A 21,799-nucleotide genomic window follows, 5' to 3' on the forward strand; every position below is an offset into this window, starting at 1 on the left:
ACACTCTCAAACAGTTTACGTAAAACTTTGTAACATAAATACGAGAAATAAAAAGTTAATTCTTAAAAATAATGTGAATTTACATACAGTGAACCCTCGCTACTTCGCGGTTCGACAATCGCGCATTCACCACTTCGCGGGGTTTTCCCATAACCCATATATATATACATATCGCGGATTTTCCGGAAAATTCGAAAATACCGCGAAATCTGAAGACAACCGAATACGATATTTTGTTACCTGTAATTCCATTAATACTGTAATTAGTAATATCTGTTCTTACTGATTGTTCATTGCATTACATATGATATATAATTCAGCACAGAAAGAAATAAAACACGAAAAGAGAATGTGATCATACGATAATTCAGTACTGTATACAGTACGTAGTAAAATTAAATCGAACATGAAACGCAAATCAGATGCAGTCATACCATATTAGAATGGTGTGTACTGTAATGGATGTGCTTCTTTTCCATGAATCTTTTGTATGTATACGTACGTAGTACTGCATCCAATAATATTCTTTGTTGCAAAAATCACATTTCGAATAAGCGTACGAGAGAGAGAGAGAGAGAGAGAGAGAGAGAGAGAGAGAGAGAGAGAGAGAGAGAGAGAGAGAGAGAGAGGCGTAAAATAGCGTACGTAAAGCTGTATTATTATTATTGTTATTATTATTATTATTGTTGTTGTTGTTAATAAAATTATTATTGTTATTATTATTATCATTATTATTATTATTATTACTGTACAGTATTATTATCATTATTTATTATTATTACGGTATTTACTTAATCTACGTACGTTCGGTATGCGCGGGGCATCTTCTATGAGTAGGTAACCAACGCATCATAGTACTGTAAGACGGGTTGTGATTGGTTCAAGCGCTGATAGATGACGAATCAGAACTCAAGTTTTGTTATCTAGCCTGTGATTGGTGTTTTGTCCGCATCTCCTACCCGCAGCATCAAAGTTCTCGCGGGGCTGGATCGTCCACTCTCTGTTACCGCGTATCGCTGAGTAGACGTTCTTAAGTGTGTGAATCTGTGCTGTGTGCGACTTTTTTAAGTTGAACTTTTTGTTACTGTAAATCCTACTGTAATGGCTCCCAAGCGTTCTGCTTCTCTTAAGGCTGGTAGTGAGCCTAAACGCCACCGAAGGATGATGACAATAGCTGAGAAGGTTACGCTTCTCGACATGTTAAAAGATGGTAGAAGTTACGCGGCCGCCGGCCGCCATTTTGGCATCAACGAATCTACTGTTCGCTATATCAAGAAGGACGAGGCGAACATTAGAAAGACGGCTGCAATCACCTTTAGCAGATCAGCGAAGCGAGTCGTTACAACGCGTAATAAAACGATCGTACGCATGGAAGTTGCTTTAGCTGTGTGGATTGCCGACTGCCGGAAGAAGAACATAGCGTTGGATACGAACACCATCCAAACAAAGGCTTTGAGCTTATATGAGAATTTTGCTGCAAAGGAACCTAAAGACGACGACGGCAACCATACTGAAGATGATGATGATGCAGATGATCCTCAACCAGGGATATCCACTGATTCCCAGCCTCAGAAACGTTTTTCCGCAAGCAAAGGATGGTTCGCGAAGTTTCAGAAACGCTTCGCCCTGAAAAGCGTTTCCCTGCATGGGGAGTCTGCTTCCGCTGACACTGCCGCTGCTGAAACTTACGTGAACCAGACGTTCAAGAATATTATCGCCGAAGGTGGATACAAGCCGGAACAAGTCTTTAATATGGCTGAGACTGGCTTGTTTTGGAAGAGAATGCCATCGCGAACTTTCCTGTTCAAAGAGGAAGCCAAAGCCTCTGGCTTTAAAGCATTCAAGGATCGCGTTACCCTCGTGATGTGTGGCAATGCTGCTGGATTTTTGTTAAAGCCGGGGCTTATTTATAAGTCGAAAAATCCTCGCGCTTTGAAAAATAAAAATAAGAATCTCCTTCCCGTGTACTGGATGCATAATCAAAAAGCATGGATTACGAAGATGCTGACCTCCAACTGGTTCCATCAGTGTTTTATCCCGCAAGTCAGCAAATATCTCTTAGAGAAGGGCTTGCCATTCAAGATCCTTCTCCTTATGGATAACGCTGGTGGACACGCAACTGACCTGTCGCATGAGGGCATTCAGGTTGAGTTCCTGCCACTCAACACCACGTCATTAATTCAACCGATGGACCAGGGGGTTATCAGGGCGTTCAAGGCCCTCTACACGAAGAATACCTTGGCGGACCTCATTGCGTGTGTGGATGCTGCCCAAGATGACGAGGATGAAGATTTTAACTTGAAGGCGTACTGGCGGCAGTACACCATAGCCACGTGCCTGCAGAATATTCAGAAGGCACTTCAAGAGATGAAACCTGCAACCGTGAATGCGAGCTGGAAGAAGTTGTGGCCCGATATTGTTTACGACAACAAGGGATTTACTCCGTCGGAAATCCAACACTCTGCAGTACGCAAATCTGTGCAGTTGGCTGCCATAATTGGAGGTGACGGGTTTGGCGACATGACGACTGAAGACGTCGACGAGTTGTTGGACTGCCATTCCCAGCCCCTAACTGACGCAGACCTCGAAGACCTGACGAAATCGGCAAGTGAAGAAGAGAGTGATACCCAGGAAGAGACCCAAGAAAATGTCGAAGAAACGGGCTTAACATTAGAACGGCTTGCCAAGGCCTGCAACCATGCGAAGGAGTTGAAAGAAATGTTGCAAGAGTGGGACGAGGATATGGTTCGCTCGATGCAATTCTGCAACAAGATCGATGAAGACATGACTCCCTACAAAATGCTCTTGGATCGAAAAAAGAAGCAGCGGCAACAACTTCCGATCACAATGTTCTTCCAGCCTCGCAAAAAAGAGCCAGTTCCTCCTGCTAGTACGCCTTCGGAAGAAATTGAAGAAGTTTCCCAGGAAGAAGTTGAAGAGGTGTCCCAGGAAAAGACACCTCCGTCTGAAGAGACGTAAAATACTATCATTGGCTGCACAGTAGAACACATCATCAGCTTCATCATCATCATTTCTACTGTGCAGCAAATTCATCGCCATCACCATTCAAGTTTTTCTTCAACTTCTTTCGTGGTGAGTACAGTAACAATCTTTATTTTTTACTTTAATATTCTTACTGTACATTCTAAAACTGTATTTGTGCCTGTTTTATAGTTTAGTACTGTACGTACTGTATGCATTAAGTTAAAGGGAAGGTTTTAAAAGTCTACATGTTGTAACCTATCATATTTTTTTTTGTTTAAAATTTACATTTACGTACGTAAAACAATCTCTCTCTCTCTCTCTCTCTCTCTCTCTCTCTCTCTCTCTCTCTCTCTCTCTCTCTCTCTCTCTCTCGCTCTCTCTCTCTCTCTCTCTCTCTCTCTCTCTCTCTCTCTCTCTCTCTCTCGTAAATTGTTTTCCTGCTTTGCTACGTACAATACTGTATAATTTATATTTGTAAGGTAACATATTTTGTAAATGCTTTTACTGTAAATACTGTATGTACTGTATCATTATTTATCACTATCATCATGCGCGTTAAATGCCTTGTTTGTTCTGAGCGTGGTTGTTTACTGAGCGTACACTCCGTCGTTTCAGGCGGCGTCATAAAGAAAAACATTTCATTTGGAAGTCCTAAGAAAAATACGTAAACTAAAACATTGGTAATAAAAAAATCAACATACAGTACTGTATAATCAATATAATCGATGCAAAAACTAACCTATACATATATGTGTACTGTACACCAAATGAGTTTGTTTCTTCATTATGATCAGAGATGAACGTAAACAAAACATTGGTTGCCATTTTTTATCGTGCTTTTTAGGTGTTTAGGAAACGCATGATATAAAATCGCCTTTAATATTTGTGCCTGTTTTAGTTTAGGGTGCTGTAGTACATGCATTAAGTGTTCTGTACATTAAAGGGGGGTTTGTTAACAGTACTACGTACAAGGGAAGGTTTTAAAAGTCCGAATATACATGTTAAATAAATAGGTAAATATGATGTCACTACTTCGCGGATTTTCACCTATCGCGCCCGCGTCTGGAACCTATCTACCGCGATAAACGAGGGTTCACTTATACTAATTTGAATAAAGAATACAATGAAATTAACGACGAAGGTCTTACGTAATTTACACACTATGCTTACATCTACAAAAGGTGACGTTATATTAAGAGCTGGCTTTTCATCTCTTCAATGCACAAATTAAATATATAAATAAATCCTGAATAAACCATTGTATTTACTCTACACTAGACCAGCTTCATAAGATAACTCCTCGCAAAAAAGATTATTTTTTCCGGGCCTGAATCCATCGATTCAGCCCGAGATAAATAATCTGCAACCAAATTTTCTTTACCTGATATATGCTTTACATTGATACAATACGGTTGCAAACATAATGACCACCGAGTTAACATTTGATTATTATTTTTCATCATATTCACAAAAGTTGAAGGATTATGATCCGAATGCACTGTAATCTCTTCATTTTATGGTCTACTTGTTTATCGCTAGGACTAACGCTAGTAGTGCCTTTTCAACTGTCGAGTAGGCTCGCTGAAGTTTCTTCAGCTTCAAAGACATGAAACAAACCTGGTGAAAAATTCCTTCCTCGTCCTCTTGCATTAAAACAGCTCCAATCCCGTTATCCGACACATCCACTTGGATAAGGAATTTCTTGTTGAAAAAAAGTGGTCGCAGTATAGGTTCCAAAGTTAATATGGCCTTTATCCTGTCAAAGGATTCCGGGCACTCGCTGGTCCATACAAATTTTTCCTTGAGGGCTAGTCAAATCCGCTAAGGGAGCGACTACAGCCGAAAAGTTTGGGCAAAAACGTCTGTAGAATCCTGCCATCCCTAAAAAGAATTGTAACTGCTTCCTCATTGTGGGGGTTGATGCTTTCCTTATCCCTTCGATAATAGTGGCTACTGGGGCAATTAGTCCTCGTCCTACTTCAAATCCCAAGCACCGAACTGTTGCCTTCCCAAATTTGCTCTTCTCCAGGTTAATCATCAGGTATGCTCCTTGCAGCTTTTGAAATACTTTCTTCAGGATTTGGAGATGTTCTTCCCAGGTTGATGAATTTACTGTAATACAATATTGTCGAAATATACACCTACTCCTTCTATCAATCCTAGAAGGCTATCCATCACACGTTGAAAAGTAGTGGGCCCCATTTATTAGACCAAATGGCATAACGGTGTATTGATATAACCCAAACGGGGTTATAAAAGCTGATAACAATTTTGCATTCTCGTCCAAAGATATTTGATAATAACCTTTTAAAAAGTCGATCTTGGAAATGAACCTTGCTACTCCGATATTGTCGAGTAGTTGGTCGATGAGCGGGGATGTATAATTATCGGCCACACTGATCGAATTTAAGTTTCGATAGTCCGTACACATCCTAAAAGATCCGTTCGGTTTTTCACGAGCAAGCATGGAGAACTGCAAGGGCTAGAACTTTGTTCAGCTAATACTTTTGTAACAAATAGTCCACTCCTTTTCTCATGACTTCTCGGTGATACAGCGAAAGACAATAGGCGCATTGTTTAAATGGTTTTTCTGTTGTTTTGAGGTGTATCTCATGTTTTGTAAGGTTGGTTCGTTTTTTGACGTCCGAGACAATTTCAGGGTAACTTCTAATAATTGGCTTAATTACTCTTGTTGCTCCTGGTCCAATTGAATTAATCTATCTCAGAAATTCCGAATAATAGACGAATTATTCACTTTGCTTACTGCCCCTACCTTATATCCATCGTCATCTTCCGTGGATGGTATGGTTTTGCGCCATACATACTTGTAAAGCTTCGGTCTCGTTTTCGCTCAAGTAGGGCTTCAGTAGGTTGATGTGTACTTTCTGTTGGGGGTGCTCCTGCGAGGTTGGGAAGGAAACACAATCTTGAAGTTAACATAAGTTCTATTGAGAAGGTGCAATACAAGAGTTAAATACAACAGGCAGGAAATACGTGTGCCTTGGGTGACGAACAATAATACAAGCACACTGTGTGATGCCCCAAGGCTGGGAAGTACATTGTTGCCATGTTTTCGGGGCGTTGCCACACTTAATAATGAAATGGATATCTATACATAATAACATTGTAATATGATGCATATACACATATGAATACATAGGGGGTGTATTTATTTATAAGAGACACATGTAATAAATGAGACACATAATACATTACATCAGGTATGAATATATGTTAACGTCAGTTAATGTAATGGCTTCACATTTTATATATCTACACCTCCCTTCCCCCTCGTGCTTGTAGTTCCTTTCTCGAGTGAACTCTTTCTAATGAGCCTTTGAGATCTGCATGGGAACACTTAGGGGTTAGAGACTAAGGACCTTTCTATGTCCGTGCAAGGGGCCACAGGTAAATGGGGAAGGGGGTCAACACCAGGCGTTGGCACTGGACATAGAAAGCGGCGGTTACGCCACCAAACTCGGCCACTGGGAAGATGCACCACATAGTCCCGTGACTTGCCAAAACCCATGATCACTCCAACCTTTTCCCATCGATTTGATGTCGGGTCTTGGATCTTTACTGTCTGACCTATTTCCAACTTGGGAAGTGGCCGGGCGTGTTGATCATCTTGTAGTCTCACTTGTTCAGCACGGGCAGCTGCACGGCGGTCACAGTCCTCAGACTTGGCCTGCCATTCCTCTGAAAAACTGTGTATGAGCAGGTACACAGGTACGGAGTGGGCGGCCATACAAAATCTATTCTGGAGAGCGGCCTGTGAAGTTTGGAGTATTACGCAGTTCCAAGAGGCCTCGATCAAATTCCTCACAGTCAATATTGCCAGAAGGTGTTGTCTTGAGAATTACGTGCTTAATGGCTTTTACAGAAGCTTCTGCATGGCCATTGGACTGCGGGTAATATGGTGACGACATGATATGGTGGACACCCTATCTCATCATGAAATCTTGGAAGTCTTTGCTGGCGAAATGAGGGCCACCATCGGTCCTGAGACGAAGGGGAACACCGACTTTCCTGAAGTAACAACAGAAGATACGTATGGTGTTGGAAGCAGTAGTGTCTCCCTTGCATGGTACCACAACAGGCCACCCAGAAAGTCGATCGGTTACAATGAAGAATGACTTCCCGGCGACACTGAAGAAGTCAGCTGAGACGGACTCAAAAGGCCTCGTAGGGTGGTCATAATTCAATAAGGGTTCCTGCTGAAGGCTAGGCTGCAACATTTGGTATGATTCACAGGCTCTGACAATACTAGTGATGTCTGAATCAATTCCCGGCCAAAAAACGGACTGTCTTGCATGTCGCTTTGTGGCTTCCACTCCTCGATGGCTATCATGAAGACGAGCGGGAGTACGACGGCGGAGGGCAGCAGGGACGACAATTCTTGCTCCATAGAGAACCAGATCACCATCAGTTGAGAGGTTTTCCCTTAATTTCCAGAAAGGGAGTAACGACTGGCGTTGGTTATAACGGCTTGATGGAAATCCTGAAGTCACACAATTCACAACACGGGTATACGATGGATCAGCTCTTGCTGCAGCTTGGAGTTCCTGAAGTGTCCTATCTGCATCTTGAGGCGTAGAATCTTCTTCGATGACAGCATTGACATGACGATATATCTGACGTGTGTTGCGACATCAGCACAAGTGATATCATCTTCCGGAGTAGGCTGACTGACTGGAGCTTGAGATAAGGCATCTGGAATGCTGAGCTGCTTTCCAGCTTGCCACACTGCTGTGAATAGGTACGGTGAAATCTTTTCCTTGAGACACTGAAAGCGAGGATTCTGCACTGCATCGAGTGTATAATGATTGAGAATTGGGATGAGTGGCCGGTGATCAGTCATCAGGGTAAAATGCTGAAGATCAGCTAGATACAATCTACACTTAGACATAACCCAAACCACAGCTAACAACTCTAGCTCTAGCTCTATAGTAGCGTAGTCTGCCATTACTATGGTCCTGTAGAAGGGTATATCCAATTCCATATAGGCGAGAGGCATCAGTCTGGAGGATTACCGGCAATGCAGGATCAAAGGAGGCAAGGACTGCGGGGCATACCAAGGCGGCCTTGACTCAATGAAATGCCTCGTCATGATCAGGAGTCCAAACGAATGCTCTCTTGGGGTTCATCAGAGGTCGTAGGGGCGGAGCTGTAGCAGCAATCTCAGGAGTAAATTCAGCCAACTGGTTCACTAAACCCATGGATGATCGAAGGTCAGTCATATTGGTCGGTGTTGGAAAGTCCTGGATTGCACTGACTTTCCAAGATCAGCTGCTATACCCTCTTCTGAGAGCTGATATCCACAAAAGGACACTTGAGATGCAGCAACCACAAACTTGTCTCTGTTGAGAGTTATCCTGAATTTCAGGCAACGAAGAAGCATCACGTAGATTTGTTGAAGAGGAGTGAAGTAATCTTCATCAGAAAGAAGCATGTCATCCACGACCTTTACACAGTTCTGCATTCCTTGAAGAGCCATATCACCGCGGAGACAGAAGGCATCCCCTGTAGCTGCAAAACCAATTGGGCCTCTGTAATGCTTGAAACGGCCATACGGTGTAATGAAGGTTGTCAAGTGTTGGTCCTCTTCAGCAAGTGCCATCTGCCAATATCCACATAAGGCATCTGCTGTAGTGAAATACCTTGCCTTCGAATTAACACTACGGATGGCAGCGAACGGAGTTGGAGAAGGGTGGGTTGGTCGGGACACTTGGCTGTTGAGCTTAGTGAGGTCAACAGTGATACGGGCACCTGAGTCCTTAGCTACTACGACGAGTGGATGGCACCGTTCTGAAGGTTCATCACCGGCAGGCTTGATAATTCCTTGGGTTACCATGGAGGCGAGTTCTTCCTTAACTTGATCGCGGAAAGCAAAGGGTATCTGGCGTGGAGTGTGGACAGCAAAGGGTAATGTACCATCCTTGAGGTGGATCCTCATTGGAGGACCGGTCATCTGCTGGAGTGGTGTTGTCTTGAGGTCTTCTTTGGTGACCAGAACATCCTTGAATTCCCGTAGAAAAAATTCTATTGCCTCAGTAGGGGATGTGGCAGCAGAAAGGGGCAATTCCTTGCATCTTTTGACGTGCTTAACTTCCAATATTGGCTTGGGAAAGTCAGGAGAGACAATTGCTAATTCCTTACAATGGCTGTAAGACAACAATGGAGTTTGGACACCGTCATGAACCTGTATAACAGCAGAACAGGACTGCTTACCCAGCATAAGAGTGGCTTGAAAGGTACCCAAAGCAGGTGTCATGGCTGAACCGTCGGCAGTTAGAGTTACAGTTGTAGGAAACGGCTTCAAACGACTCCTATTTATCTTAAGTAGGTCAAGATGCTGGGGTCCTACCACGGAGACTTCGGCGCCTGTGTCGGGTAACATCTGAATTCGGGATGTAACATCTCCATATGTTAGAAGAACACAGACATGCTTAGGCGACTTGCCAAAAGTTTCGACTCGACGACAGCTGGACTTCTTTACGACCTTTGATTTACCTGACGATGGGGTAGCTTTGTCACTTGAAGAGCCACCCTGTGTACTGTCATTTCCCTTTGTCTTACAGTATTTATCGTAATGTCCCACATGGTTACAAACTCGGCACTGTGCTGCATTGGCTGGGCACTTTGGAGTCCTGTCCCAATGACCTCGTCGACCGCAGTTCTTGCAGCTGCTTTTTAGGGCTGGGCAAACTTCGGAAGAATGGTGGTTACGTGCACAACACTGTCATGGATTGGCTGGTTTGGGTGGTGGGGTTGAAGAATGATTTTTACCACCTTCTTTCTGTTTCTTGTATGTTGAAACAACACGTAGCTGGGAGGTTGGTGCTCGAATGGCAGAAGTAGCCTTCCTGGCCGCCGCATATGAGCGACAAGTATTGACCACCTAATGTAGTGAAGCTGTTGCATCCAGAGAGATGAGTTTCTGGACGAGTTCCCCATCCCTGATACCCATGAGAATTATCATCTTCATTTGAGTTTCCTCACACACTGATGAATTCCCCGGACAGACGTCCACCTCTTCAGCTATATGCTTAAGTTGCACGTAAAAATCTGAAAAAGATTCTCCCTCAAACTGCTTACAACTTAAGAGTTCTCTTCGGTGTAGGGCTTCGTTGCGTAGACTTTTCACGTGATCCTGCAGCTCATCTAAGACTTCTTCTACTGTCTTGTCTGTGTTGGGTGGAATATCCAGGGTGTGCTCCAAGATCCTCTGCGACTCAAGAGTGAAGAACATTCTAAGCTGAATGAGTTGCTTCTCTCTAGGTAACTTAGATAAATCCACCATTATAGAATAATCTTCCCATCGACGTCTCCATTCTCGAAAAACTTGAAAACTGGCTTCTACTTGAAGGGGAGGCGGGTTCTGGGTGATAGCTTTTTAAGGGGCAGGTATTACTGATGAACTTGATGATGAAACAGTAGGTACTGACGACGTAGACGATGTATTGACTGAAAGGCTATGTGTGCTGTCAGGTTGGGAGGTAACAGGAAGCAACCTCTGCAACAATTCTGTAAAGCGAGCACTTTCTTCCTGTCGACGTTGTTCGACTTCTCTGCGCCGAAAATCCTCTTCTTGGCACCTTCTTGCATCCTCTTGTATTCGACATGTTCAAGATACTTGATGAAATGAAGAAAATCGGCTCCTGAAGCTGATGGAGGAGTTGTATAATGTGGGGTGAGTGGCGGTGGCAACTGGTACACTTCCTCCACAATTAATCCACCGAGAGCTTCAACATTAGGATTAAATTCTTCCTCTACCTCTGCTTCTCGTATATCAGTAGATTCCTCGTGAAATTCCGATTCCAACATGGTTTATTGTAAAAACATTAACATTAACATATCAAGAAGGAATATGTAAGAAATAAAAGTTTGATTTTCCAAAATATTCAGAAAAATTTGTATTCTTACGAATATGTGCACATTATGCTAAGTGTAGCGGTACGGTTCAGGTAGGGAGGGGGAGGAGTCTGTTCGACGAACAGTAGTCACTCCCTTCGGTGAAGTCACGGTCAGTTGCCCGGAAGCGTTCGAAGTGACTAGATGTCAGTGTGCCGGTTTAGTTAAATTATGTGCTAAACTCGTTATTGTACCCAATTACGGGACACAGCACATGAGGAGGTCCCTTAGCAGTCACTAAGGCACACAGCACTAAAAGGGTCCACTTATAAGTCACTTAGGCAACGAACACTACATTTAAATGCACATGAACTGCACAATAAATCCATGGAGATTCACGGGGAGAGTAATGGCGGCTGTAATCGTCATCTTGTGTTACTTGAAAAACTTGTAAAAGCACTCTCTTCTCACAAAATACTCACTGCGCCATGTTGGGGGTGTTCCTGCGAGGTTGGGAAGGAAACACAATCTTGAAGTTAACATAAGTTCTATTGAGAAGGTGCAATATAAGAGTTAAATACAACAGGCAGGAAATACGTCTGCCTTGGGTGACGAACGATAATACAAGCACACTGTGTGATGCCCCAAGGCTGGGAAGTACATTGTTGCCATGTCTTCGGGGCATTGCCACACTTAATAATGAAATGGATATCTATGCATAATAACATTGTAATATGATGTATACGTATACACATATGAATACATAGGGGGTGTATTTATTTACAAGAGACACATGTAATAAATGAGACACATAATACATTACATCAGGTATGAATATATGTTAACGTCAGTTAATGTAACGGTCTCACATTTTATATATCTACACTTTCCTTTGACTTTTCCTTCGTCCTGGGGTTTCGATAATGTAGGTCAGGTCACTGATCTTTTCCAAAATCTTGAATGGTCTTTGAAACTTGTTGGTGACTGGGAATCTCTTTATCGGCAGGAAAAGTAATTCCTGTTGTGCTATAGAAAACTGTCAGTCCTTACTTCTCATATCAAACCTTTTCTTTATTTTTCCTTGACTCGTATTGAGGTTTTCTAGAGAAAATTTCCTTATCTCGCCGATCCTTCTCCTCATATTCTTGACAAATTCTCCACCCGTTTCCTCTCGGTCCTTTCATTTTTCTGCTAACATTTTAATCGGTCCTCGTACTTCTCGTCCAAATACCATTTCATTCGGACTACATCCGGATGATAAACAGTTGATAGTTGCTGTTTCTCATCCAACAGTTTCATTATGTCCTGAAATAATTTTGACATAAAGTTCGTTCCTCGGTCACTTTGAACGATTTCCGTTATACCAAACTTAGTCTAGTCTAGTAACTTCTCGGCGATTATTTAGGCACTGAAGTTCCTGATGGGTATTTCATTACCGGACACATCAAGGTTAACATATATTCATGACCTTATTTCGTCCTAGGTAAAGGCCCCACAATGTTGATCATTACCTTGCTGAAGGGTTCTCCTCACACCTCTATCAGGTGTAAGGAACCTTTCTTAATGTACTCGTTTGGCTTTCTAGCCATCTGACATATGTAACATGCACGGCAGTCCTAGGACTATACTTCAAAGGTTTCTCCGTTACAATGGGACAAGGCACGAACGGTGCTCCACCAACCTCATTACCCAGCAGGACGTCAGCTCCTTCAACAGCCAGTGAAGCCTGTGAGAGACTGTTCCAACAATGGGTGTACTCCTCATACCACCATACTATGGTTACAACCTGTGTCGCGCAATATCCTGACCAGGGTTCGCTTACTCCCATCTATTGCTGCTACCATACCTTCATAAATATATGGTTTAAAGGTGTGGCAGGATGTTGCAATACCAACCTCCACACCCTTGAATCTTACTTACTGACAATTGTCTCCGCAACACAAACTTTCCCCTTACGTTATCTAAAACCAGACTCTTAGACAAAAGGACAAAATAAACAAAAACATAACCTTAAAACTATATATTTCTTACAAACTATAATAAATCCAACCAAAACCATCCACATTCAAAATACTTAAAACTAATCATAAACAATATTAAATATAAAAAAAAATGTAACACCATTCAAATAAAAAAACCCTAACAAACTTAAAATTACCACACCCCAAAACCAATATTTGTTTATGTGTGGACCTCTTTATCCACACTAGGGCCAACAGTCCTTTTAGGCCAAAGCCACAACTCCCTGGCAGACGCAACACTGGCACAATCTGCTATAACTGCCTCACTTAATTGGGCAGTCTATATCATCATCATCATCATCAATAACAGCAATCGAAATCGTAATTGTAATAAACAGGCCAGGTCATCAACAGTTGGTCAATCCACTAGAGCATTCTAAACACAATCAAGTTCCTTAAGCAAGCCAGGTCATCAACAGTCAATTTCACATTCCAGTGAACTCTCTCCAAAGGAGGAATCACGGCCTGCCAAAATAATAAAAGAAAAACACTTATGAACACTCCTAGCTAACTAAACTATCCCAATATAATCAAAGATAAATAATACATTGTTCCTATCATTCACAATCACGACAAGCAAAGATAAACAAAACTGTACTTACTTTTTAAATAAATAAACACTTCCACGCTGGTAAATAATAATGATAATCCAGCATTCACACCAGCCTCTAGCTGCAGTCAAAATCAAAATAAGCATTCACCCAAGACATTCACCACTGTCGTAACCTAACTAAAAACATAAACAAACAATCTCATTTATACCAACAGTCTTTCTCACAACAAACAATCGATACACTAACTACCTCTCTCTCTCTCTCTCTCTCTCTCTCTCTCTCTCTCTCTCTCTCTCTCTCTCTCTCTCTCTCTCTTTCTCTCTCTCACACTATTCTTATCTAAATCCCTATCATCTAATATATCATGTACAATCATATCTACCTCGTTCTCATCTGGCCCTAAAATTACATTCATTTCTGTAAACAGTTCATCCATTTCATCAAAAACATTCTCAACTTTAGCAAAAGATTCCTTCATGCTACTTATCATTCTCATATCTCTCATTCTCGCATTCGTCATCCTTTCTTTTACATCATCTAAGGAAAAGCCACATACACTATAGGTATCATTCATACTCAGCCATGATTCATCTGTATTAACACATTTATCTTCCATACACACTCGCACATTTACACCCTTGTCATATTTATTTCTATTCTCACTTTTACTTATAAAATTTCCCTTTCTTTCATCCTTACTTAAAGCTCTCGTATTCTTCCTTTTCATATATTCTGCTAACACCAACTGTTTACCCTCTAGACCTAATTCCTCATACATACTAGGTTCACACTTGTTCCTTTTTAACCATTTACTCATCCCATTCTCTTGGATATACTCAGGTACCTCCTTCCATTTACGCAACTGGTTGTGGTGTGCCCTAACTATTTCCACACTACCATACACACACAACTTACTCAAAACATAACTTAATCCACTCGAACCAACTTCTAACACCTCATAGGGACTTTCAAATTTATCACGCACCTTATTTACATTTATTCTACCCTTTTCAATTACTTCTTTCATCACTCTCTCACCAACTTTAAAGGTTTCAAACCTCTCATTTGCTTTCCTCCACAAAGGCATCCACGCTGTCTGGGTTCGTCCTGTTCGTCGTGTAAACGTTGGCTGGTTTATTTTCCTCTCCGTACTTTCCCGATTGCTTCTTTGTCTTTGCATTCTGTGACGTAGAATTATCCTTAATCATTTGGGCGACTGTTTTCGGTTGGTTTGACCAACATTCCTCACTGATATGGCCTCTCTTGGCCCACTTAAAACAGGCAATATCAACCTGCTGCACGTCTTTCATGATAGTTGAAGCACAGCGATTCGACGATTGTTGCGGTGGAACTATCGCATTCCGCTTAGGGACAGTACCAGTGCTACTTCCACTGTAGCTGTTGAACTTGTTCACATAGTTATTACTGAACTGCTTTACATGGTTTGGCAAATACTTGACACTTGGTCAGAATGACGGTTGAAACTTCATGCTGATAATGTTATAACCTTCACTTAGTGAAGTGGCTTTATCAAGTTTCTTCATCTCTCTCTCTCTCAAGTGCGTTTGAATGTGTTCAGGAATTCATTGTAGATACTGCTCTAGTATTATCAATTCTTCCAAATCAGCCATCTCCTCTATGTTAGCAACCTCTGTCCATCTCTTAAAACATTGTCTTACCTTATTTCCTCGTCCTTTCTCAAACTTCGGAACCTTTCATTATAATATTCAGGGGTCATCTGATACACTTGCAGCACGCTCCTCCTCACTTCTTGATACTCCTTCCTCTAATCCTGAGATAAGGATAAGTAAGCACTGCGGCCTTTCCTTAAGAGCACACTTTGCAATAACACAGACCATCTATATTCTGGCCATTTCATCGTTGCTGCAACCATTTCAAAATGATCAAAGAACTCATCTGGGGCCTCTTCCGTGAACCTTGGAATTAACCTTTGGGCATCTGAAATATTAAACACTGGATCGTGCTTAGTAGGGGCTGTCTCTGCGACATTGACTGTGCACAGGTAATTAACAGCTCCAACTCCCTTAAATGTCGTGCAATCTCTCTTGCCTCCTCCTTTTCCCTTTCTTCTATTCTCCTCGCATGTCTTGCAATCTCTCTGGCTTCTTCTCGTTCTTTTTTCTTCCCCTTTTGTTTCTCTTTCTTCCCATCTTGCTTCCATTTCTTTCGTATGTGGTTTTTCTTCTCTCTCTTCTTCTTCTCGTCTTCTCTCTCTTTCTTCTCGTTCTGCCATCATCTTCAACTTAAGCAAATTCTCTTCCTCTCCAATGTGTCGAATCTCAGCCTCAACATCCCTATCTACTTTCATGCCTTCAGTTTGAGGGCCAACCAGTCTTTGCTTCGCTAAAAATTCTTCCTCAGCTTCCTCCAACAGTTCACAAGCTGCCACAATATTCTCTTCCGACAACTTTCCCGAGTTTACCAATGTTTCTAAGGCTAGACACTTGACAGGGTTTAATCATCCCACTTGTTGCATGGCCGCCACATGCCATTAAGATTGACAGCCACTGAGCTTTAGTTACATTAACTTCTGACAATTTCTGAATACTTGGGTTATTAAAAAACTCTAGGATATCATACTGCGCCATCATGTAATTTAACAATATTAAATTCCTTTCCAAAAAGGTCTCTTAAGTACACTCAAAACAAAACTGGGTAATTATTCTTAAGAATTATTTAATACTATTACTTACTACGAATCTTTAACAGGATACAAGCATATACTATTTCAAACAATGGTGATTGGAATAATGCACTCTTTACAAAAATAAATGTATTCTATATAAATTACAACATTTTCAAAGAATTTACATAAAACAAATAAATCACAAGAAATATTAACTCTGAACAAAACTTATATTAGGACAAAAATGTTACGATCTGAAAATTATAGAATCACTTGACTTTAAATATTAAATCTAAATAAACCTTAGACGAAGACAAGAGAGATACTTTTGAAACTATACAATCACTTGTTTCACTTGAAATTGAATCTAAATACAATATTTAAGTTTGACACTTAATCAAAATACATAACCAGATTACTATACAATAATCTATCACCTTCCTACAGGCCCATTTACAAAAACTCTTAAGAGAATTTTTATAAGTACTCACTACACACGATATATGCGGGGGTCACAAAATCACTTTGGAGAGGACACCCTATAGGTACTGAACACTTTTAAAGCAATACTCTTATCCGGATGCGAGAGTGAGAGAGAGGGGAGATGGCGATCTTAAGGCTGGAAATCTCTGCAACCCTGGGGTCACCTTATATAAGAGACTTAGCTACTTCCAGAATGTTCCAAATGGTTTTGGAAGCGTAGGGGGGTTGGCCTAAGGTGTGAGAGTTACCAAGTATTACTCTCTTAAACTAGTATTCACGCAATGCCAAAAAGGTTCTCTCAGTCAGCTAGCTCTGACCACCCTTTGTCCACGAAATAAAAAAAAAATAACATCCTATCTCTAGGTTTTTCGCGAATATTCCAAAGCACATGGTACCCAGAACAATTACGTATTTTTTCTCAAACATGATGCAATACCTCATAAAAATAAAAAGAACATAACATAAGCCCTTCTTCACATTTCATATGGTCACATAACACTCTCAAACAGATTACGTAAGACTTCGTAACAAAAATAAGTGAAATGAAAATTTAATTCTCAAAAATAACGTAAATTTACATGTACTAACTTGAATAAAGAATAAAATGAAATTAACTTTGAAGGTCTTACGTAAATTACATAATATACAAACATCTACACGAGGGGACCTTATCTTAAAAGCTGGCTTTTCATCTCTTCAATACACAAGTGAAATAGATGAATAATAGATGAAATCATGAATAAACTATGGTATTTACTCTACACTAGACCAGCTTCGTAAGAATATATATATATATATATATATATATATATATATATATATATATCTATAATATATATATATACAGTATGTATATATATATATATATATATATATATATATATATATATATATATATATATATATATATATATATATATATATATATATATATATATATATTATACCCCTCCTAATATCTGGATTTTATCTACCTCAGGATCAGAGACCCAAGAGGGAATCACTTCAAAGATAATAGCATCTGGTCAGCCAGAGAATCGAACCTGGGCTCAATAAACTGAGGTTCCAAGGACTTAATGACTCAGCCAAAACTTTAGGGCTGAGTCATTAAGTCAATGCAACCTTACTTTATTAGTTTATTGGGCCCAGGTTCAATTCCCTGACCGACCAGAAGCTATTATCATTGAGCTGATTTCCCCTTGGGTTTCTGATCCCGAGGTAGAGAGAATCCAGATATTAGGAGTATATATATATATATATATATATATATATATATATATATATATATATATATATATATATATAACTATCATACATACTCCTCATGTTCATACTACTTCATTATATGCTAGAATTTAGTGAATCATGTCCTGTTGCCATGCAAAAGAACCATCTGTATAAACATAAATAAATACACTCATGCATATATATATATATATATATATATATATATATATATATATATATATATATAGGCCTAGATAGATAGATAGATAGATAGATATGATGTAAATATAAATATATATTAAAGGTTACAGTTACTCATGTTAGTACTGCTTCATTATATGCTAGAATTTAGTGGACCAGGTCCTCTTGCCATAGAACCATTGTTTACACCATTTTTTTTCTTGCACATCAATACCCTGACTAGGCAGAAAAGCACAGTCTCCTCATGTTGGAGAGGAAGAGATGTTGCCATGGTGCTGGCTGGGTGTCAACTGAGGTTAGACGGATGGCAGAACTGAATAGTATGTGAGCAATTTCAGTGTTGGGCAGTCCTGCCAGTTCAGACGACATGTCAGTAAAATGTGTGTATGGGGGGGGGGGGGGGTTATGCATCTTCTGTCCTGATCCCTTATTCTATGACTGATTCTGATCATGTTTGACATGAAGCAGATTTTTACTCCGTTGCTGATGTAATAGAAGATTCTGAAACCATGTAACCCATCCCTTTGTCTGCAGTGTGAGGGAAACAGTAGGATTCAAAGAGTGTGATGAAGGATTAAATTTTCCATTGTGCTTAGATTGTGCCACAAAAGGATCAATTATAGTTGAATTATTACTAAAACATACTTTATTTGAATAAGGTTAGACTGAGATCTACACTCATATTTGGAACAGGAGAAAAGAGAGATGCGAGATTGTTTAATGTGACATTTGGACTGGAACAAAAAACAGTAGATTGAATAAAACTGGAAAACATTTCCATAAAAGTAGCAGCCCTTTAAAATTCACCCTGACAACTGATTTTTCACTTGTTTGACCACTAACACCATCCATAGTACAAAAAAAGGGTTTTCCCATGAGCTACTGTCATCTTTTCTTTTATGGATTACATCATCATCAGGATTTATTTTCGACTCTAATTAACTTAATCTGCCATAAACGTCTTGGAACAATCAGCACATTCCAAACATTTATTGTCAATATCACCTTGTTGACCCCAACAGATGACTCACAGGGAATGTAGATCTTTGTCCTCTAACAATAGCCTATTCATACTGTATATGGTATAAAAAAAATTGCACTGTCCAATTAAAGAAATAGGTATGACATTACAGCAAAAGAATAATAAAGTTTATCCTATAACAATAGCTTACTTTGTTACTTCATCTGCTATAATGATTAAATTCCAAATTAATTGACTTTCGCAGTGTTCCACAAGACCATTCTCCTATCAGTATTCATTGCTTTTTTAGTGCCACAAAACCATTCATCTGCCATTGTTAAAATTTATATACAATATATACGGTACAAAGAAAGATGTTAAGTTGATGAAACTGGTTAACATTATTCCATCTATGAATCTTAAAATACTTTCCATAGCCCATCCAACGAACTTTAATCAGCCCTACGTGGTTTGGTTAAAGTAATGTACTCATATATATATATATATATATATATATATATATATATATATATATATATATATATATATACATATATATATATATATATATATATATATATATATATATATATATATATATATATATACATATATATATATATATATATATATATATATATATATACATATATATATATATATATATAAATTTCTACAACATCTGCAAAGTTACTTTATGCAAAGAATAATACCACACACACCTAATCTTTACAATAAGAAAATGCTACCTACCAAAACCAAGTGAGGTAAATATCTTTCTAAAACTAAAGCGTTCTTTTACAGGAACATTTTTATCTATTTCTTCTGGTTCTGGCAACTCATCCTTTGACAGTCCTTCTTTAAGTGCCTTTTCTGATTCTATTTTCAAAGGAAAGTGAACCAACTGCTTACTTAATGATGGTACAATTAAATTATATTTATTAATTCTTTTATTCATCTCACTTATAAGTTCTTGAAGTTGTTCCAGTGATTTCTGCCACTTCACCTGTAAAAAAAAAGAAAGAAAAATTCTTCATCATTTTCTGCAGGATAATTTTAAAAAAATCTTTAGTATTGTGTACAGCCTTATGCAAGGTGCACCATAAAATGGATTAAAAATGATGTTGTATATACAACCTTGGAAGAAACAAGAATAAGAAGCATTAATTGATAATATGCAATGAAATTGTAAAGGTCCAACCAAGCTAGAAAAGATAAGGTAGTTCCTCAAAATCAAGGAACTTGCTTAGGTGATCAAGCTGTGAGATCTATATAAGGTCAATGTTTGTAGTTTAATGATACAGTCCAACCTCCTTATCCGTGGATTCCCTTAATTCATGGATGACCAATTGGTAATAGTAATTTGATAAATACGACACCTAAATTACCTTATACCCAGCCAAAAAATAAAAATAAAACAGGCTTCCAAAGACAAGAATTACTATCCAATCTCCCAAAGCCAAAGGAAAGTCCCCTCACAATTCATAGACTTATGATTTAAAAGACAATAACCTTTCAGATTTATTTATAAGAATCTCCCCTATTGCTTCTTCTTCAGAAATCCAGTTTAATTGATACTTACCTGTAAAATGTTTAAAATTTTAAAATTTTGCCCATTTTCTTTCACTTCAATAAAAACATATCCCTTAATAAAAGAATGGAACCTTCTATTTGTAAGAAGCCCGGGGTTGCCACGTCGGGTAACCTTTGTCTTCAGGTATCTCCGTCAACCGGCCACAATAGTATGGTCTCTAGATTATTTATATATTTCTCTTTAATATATCTTTCCCTGATTTAGTTAGCAATTATTGCCAGGAATGTGCACAGGAATTATTTCTGGAAGATCATGATTTGCATTCCTTTTGTGTATTATGTAAGGATGTAAGGGGCAATATTGTGATTTAAATAATCACTGTGAACAGTGCATTTCTCTCTTGGTACCACTCATGTTAAAGTATGTTTAACAGTTGCCAATCAAGTTATCAGTTCTAAGTGCAAAAGGAAACGATTTTAGTTCAGGGGAGAAGCCAGAGAAGACTAGGCTAGTTGATTATAGCTGGGATGACAATGATATTAACATGCTTACAACTTTAGACAACACACAAGTTCTGCCATCTTTTGACAGTCATGAACTTCACAAGCTCTTCAAATCACTTGCTTCCCTTGTTGAACTTTCGAAGTCCAGTGAAATCTCCCTCAGTCATTGTCATTCAGATACTTCACAACCGTTGTCAAACATAACCCAACCCTCCCAGTTCATTCTAATATCAATACTGAAGTATTTCATTCAGTAAGAGTTCTGAAAGTATGTTACACTCCACAGATTCAAAAGACTCACACAGATCCTAAAAATCTTTACATATTTTACTTCCTTCTGCTGATAATCACTAACAAAATCACAATCCTGGTCACTTTATCAGACAACTAGATTGTGAGACAGAAAACCTGCTTGGTTGTCTTGATCCTAATATGCCCCCACTCACTGAAGTACGTGCTTTTCATCAGTCTCATATTACTTATGTGGATGGAGTAGGATATCGTAGGATTCCCTTAAAACTTTACAGAGGTGAACTAATTTTCAACCAAAATGGATTATCTTCATCATGTTTCATATGATAGTGTTTATCGTTTGCTTGCAAACTCGGTCACTAGCTCGTCTCACAATGTTTCTGGAGTTAATGTAGGTGCTAGTAAATCCAAAACTAAAATGAGTCTACGTGCTCCCGTAGCTACCCCCCTTTTCAAAGGGTAGACAAACCGAGATATCAACTATATTCCCATGGATTCTCCTTCAGGACAGGAAAATGAGGAAGAGGAAAACTCAGAGACAAACGATGAAGACGAGGAAGTATCGCCCAACCTTATT

The 21,799-nt window shown here is 39.4% G+C and overlaps 2 protein-coding genes across 6 annotated transcripts in view; both read right to left on the bottom strand.

The window, feature by feature from the left end:
- Positions 1 to 8,221: 8,221 nt before the first annotated feature.
- On the bottom strand, positions 8,222 to 10,288 carry LOC137639543 (uncharacterized). The gene is made up of 2 exons (XM_068371810.1): positions 9,952 to 10,288; positions 8,222 to 9,693 (listed from the first exon to the last, which is right to left on the bottom strand). The coding sequence occupies exons 1-2, from the start codon at positions 10,286 to 10,288 to the stop codon at positions 8,222 to 8,224; spliced, it is 1,809 nt and encodes a 602-aa protein (XP_068227911.1).
- Positions 10,289 to 19,607: 9,319 nt separating this feature from the next.
- The window catches only part of LOC137640035 (dnaJ homolog subfamily C member 28), a 379,044-nt gene continuing 376,852 nt past the window's right edge, over positions 19,608 to 21,799 (bottom strand). For 4 of the 5 annotated variants that reach the window (XM_068372404.1, XM_068372406.1, XM_068372403.1 and 1 more), the window contains exon 8: positions 19,608 to 19,939. In XM_068372404.1, coding sequence (XP_068228505.1) covers positions 19,679 to 19,939 — 261 coding nt within the window. In that variant the 3' untranslated portion in view covers positions 19,608 to 19,678. The remainder of the gene's footprint in view (positions 19,940 to 21,799) is intronic. The other variant, XR_011044297.1, reaches the window with a different exon arrangement.

The sequence above is a fragment of the Palaemon carinicauda genome, chromosome 4 (assembly GCF_036898095.1).
Source record: "Palaemon carinicauda isolate YSFRI2023 chromosome 4, ASM3689809v2, whole genome shotgun sequence".
NCBI lineage: Eukaryota > Metazoa > Arthropoda > Malacostraca > Decapoda > Palaemonidae > Palaemon > Palaemon carinicauda.

What these genes read in the sequence shown, in the direction of transcription:
- LOC137639543 (XM_068371810.1), bottom strand. Translation starts at nt 10,288, where the DNA reads ATGGTGGATTTATCTAAGTTACCTAGAGAGAAGCAACTCATTCAGCTT. An exon ending in GAAGATGATAATTCTCATGG is followed by an intron (nt 9,694 to 9,951) that starts GTATCAGGGATG and finishes ATTCTTCCGAAG; the next exon opens with TTTGCCCAGCCCTAAAAAGC.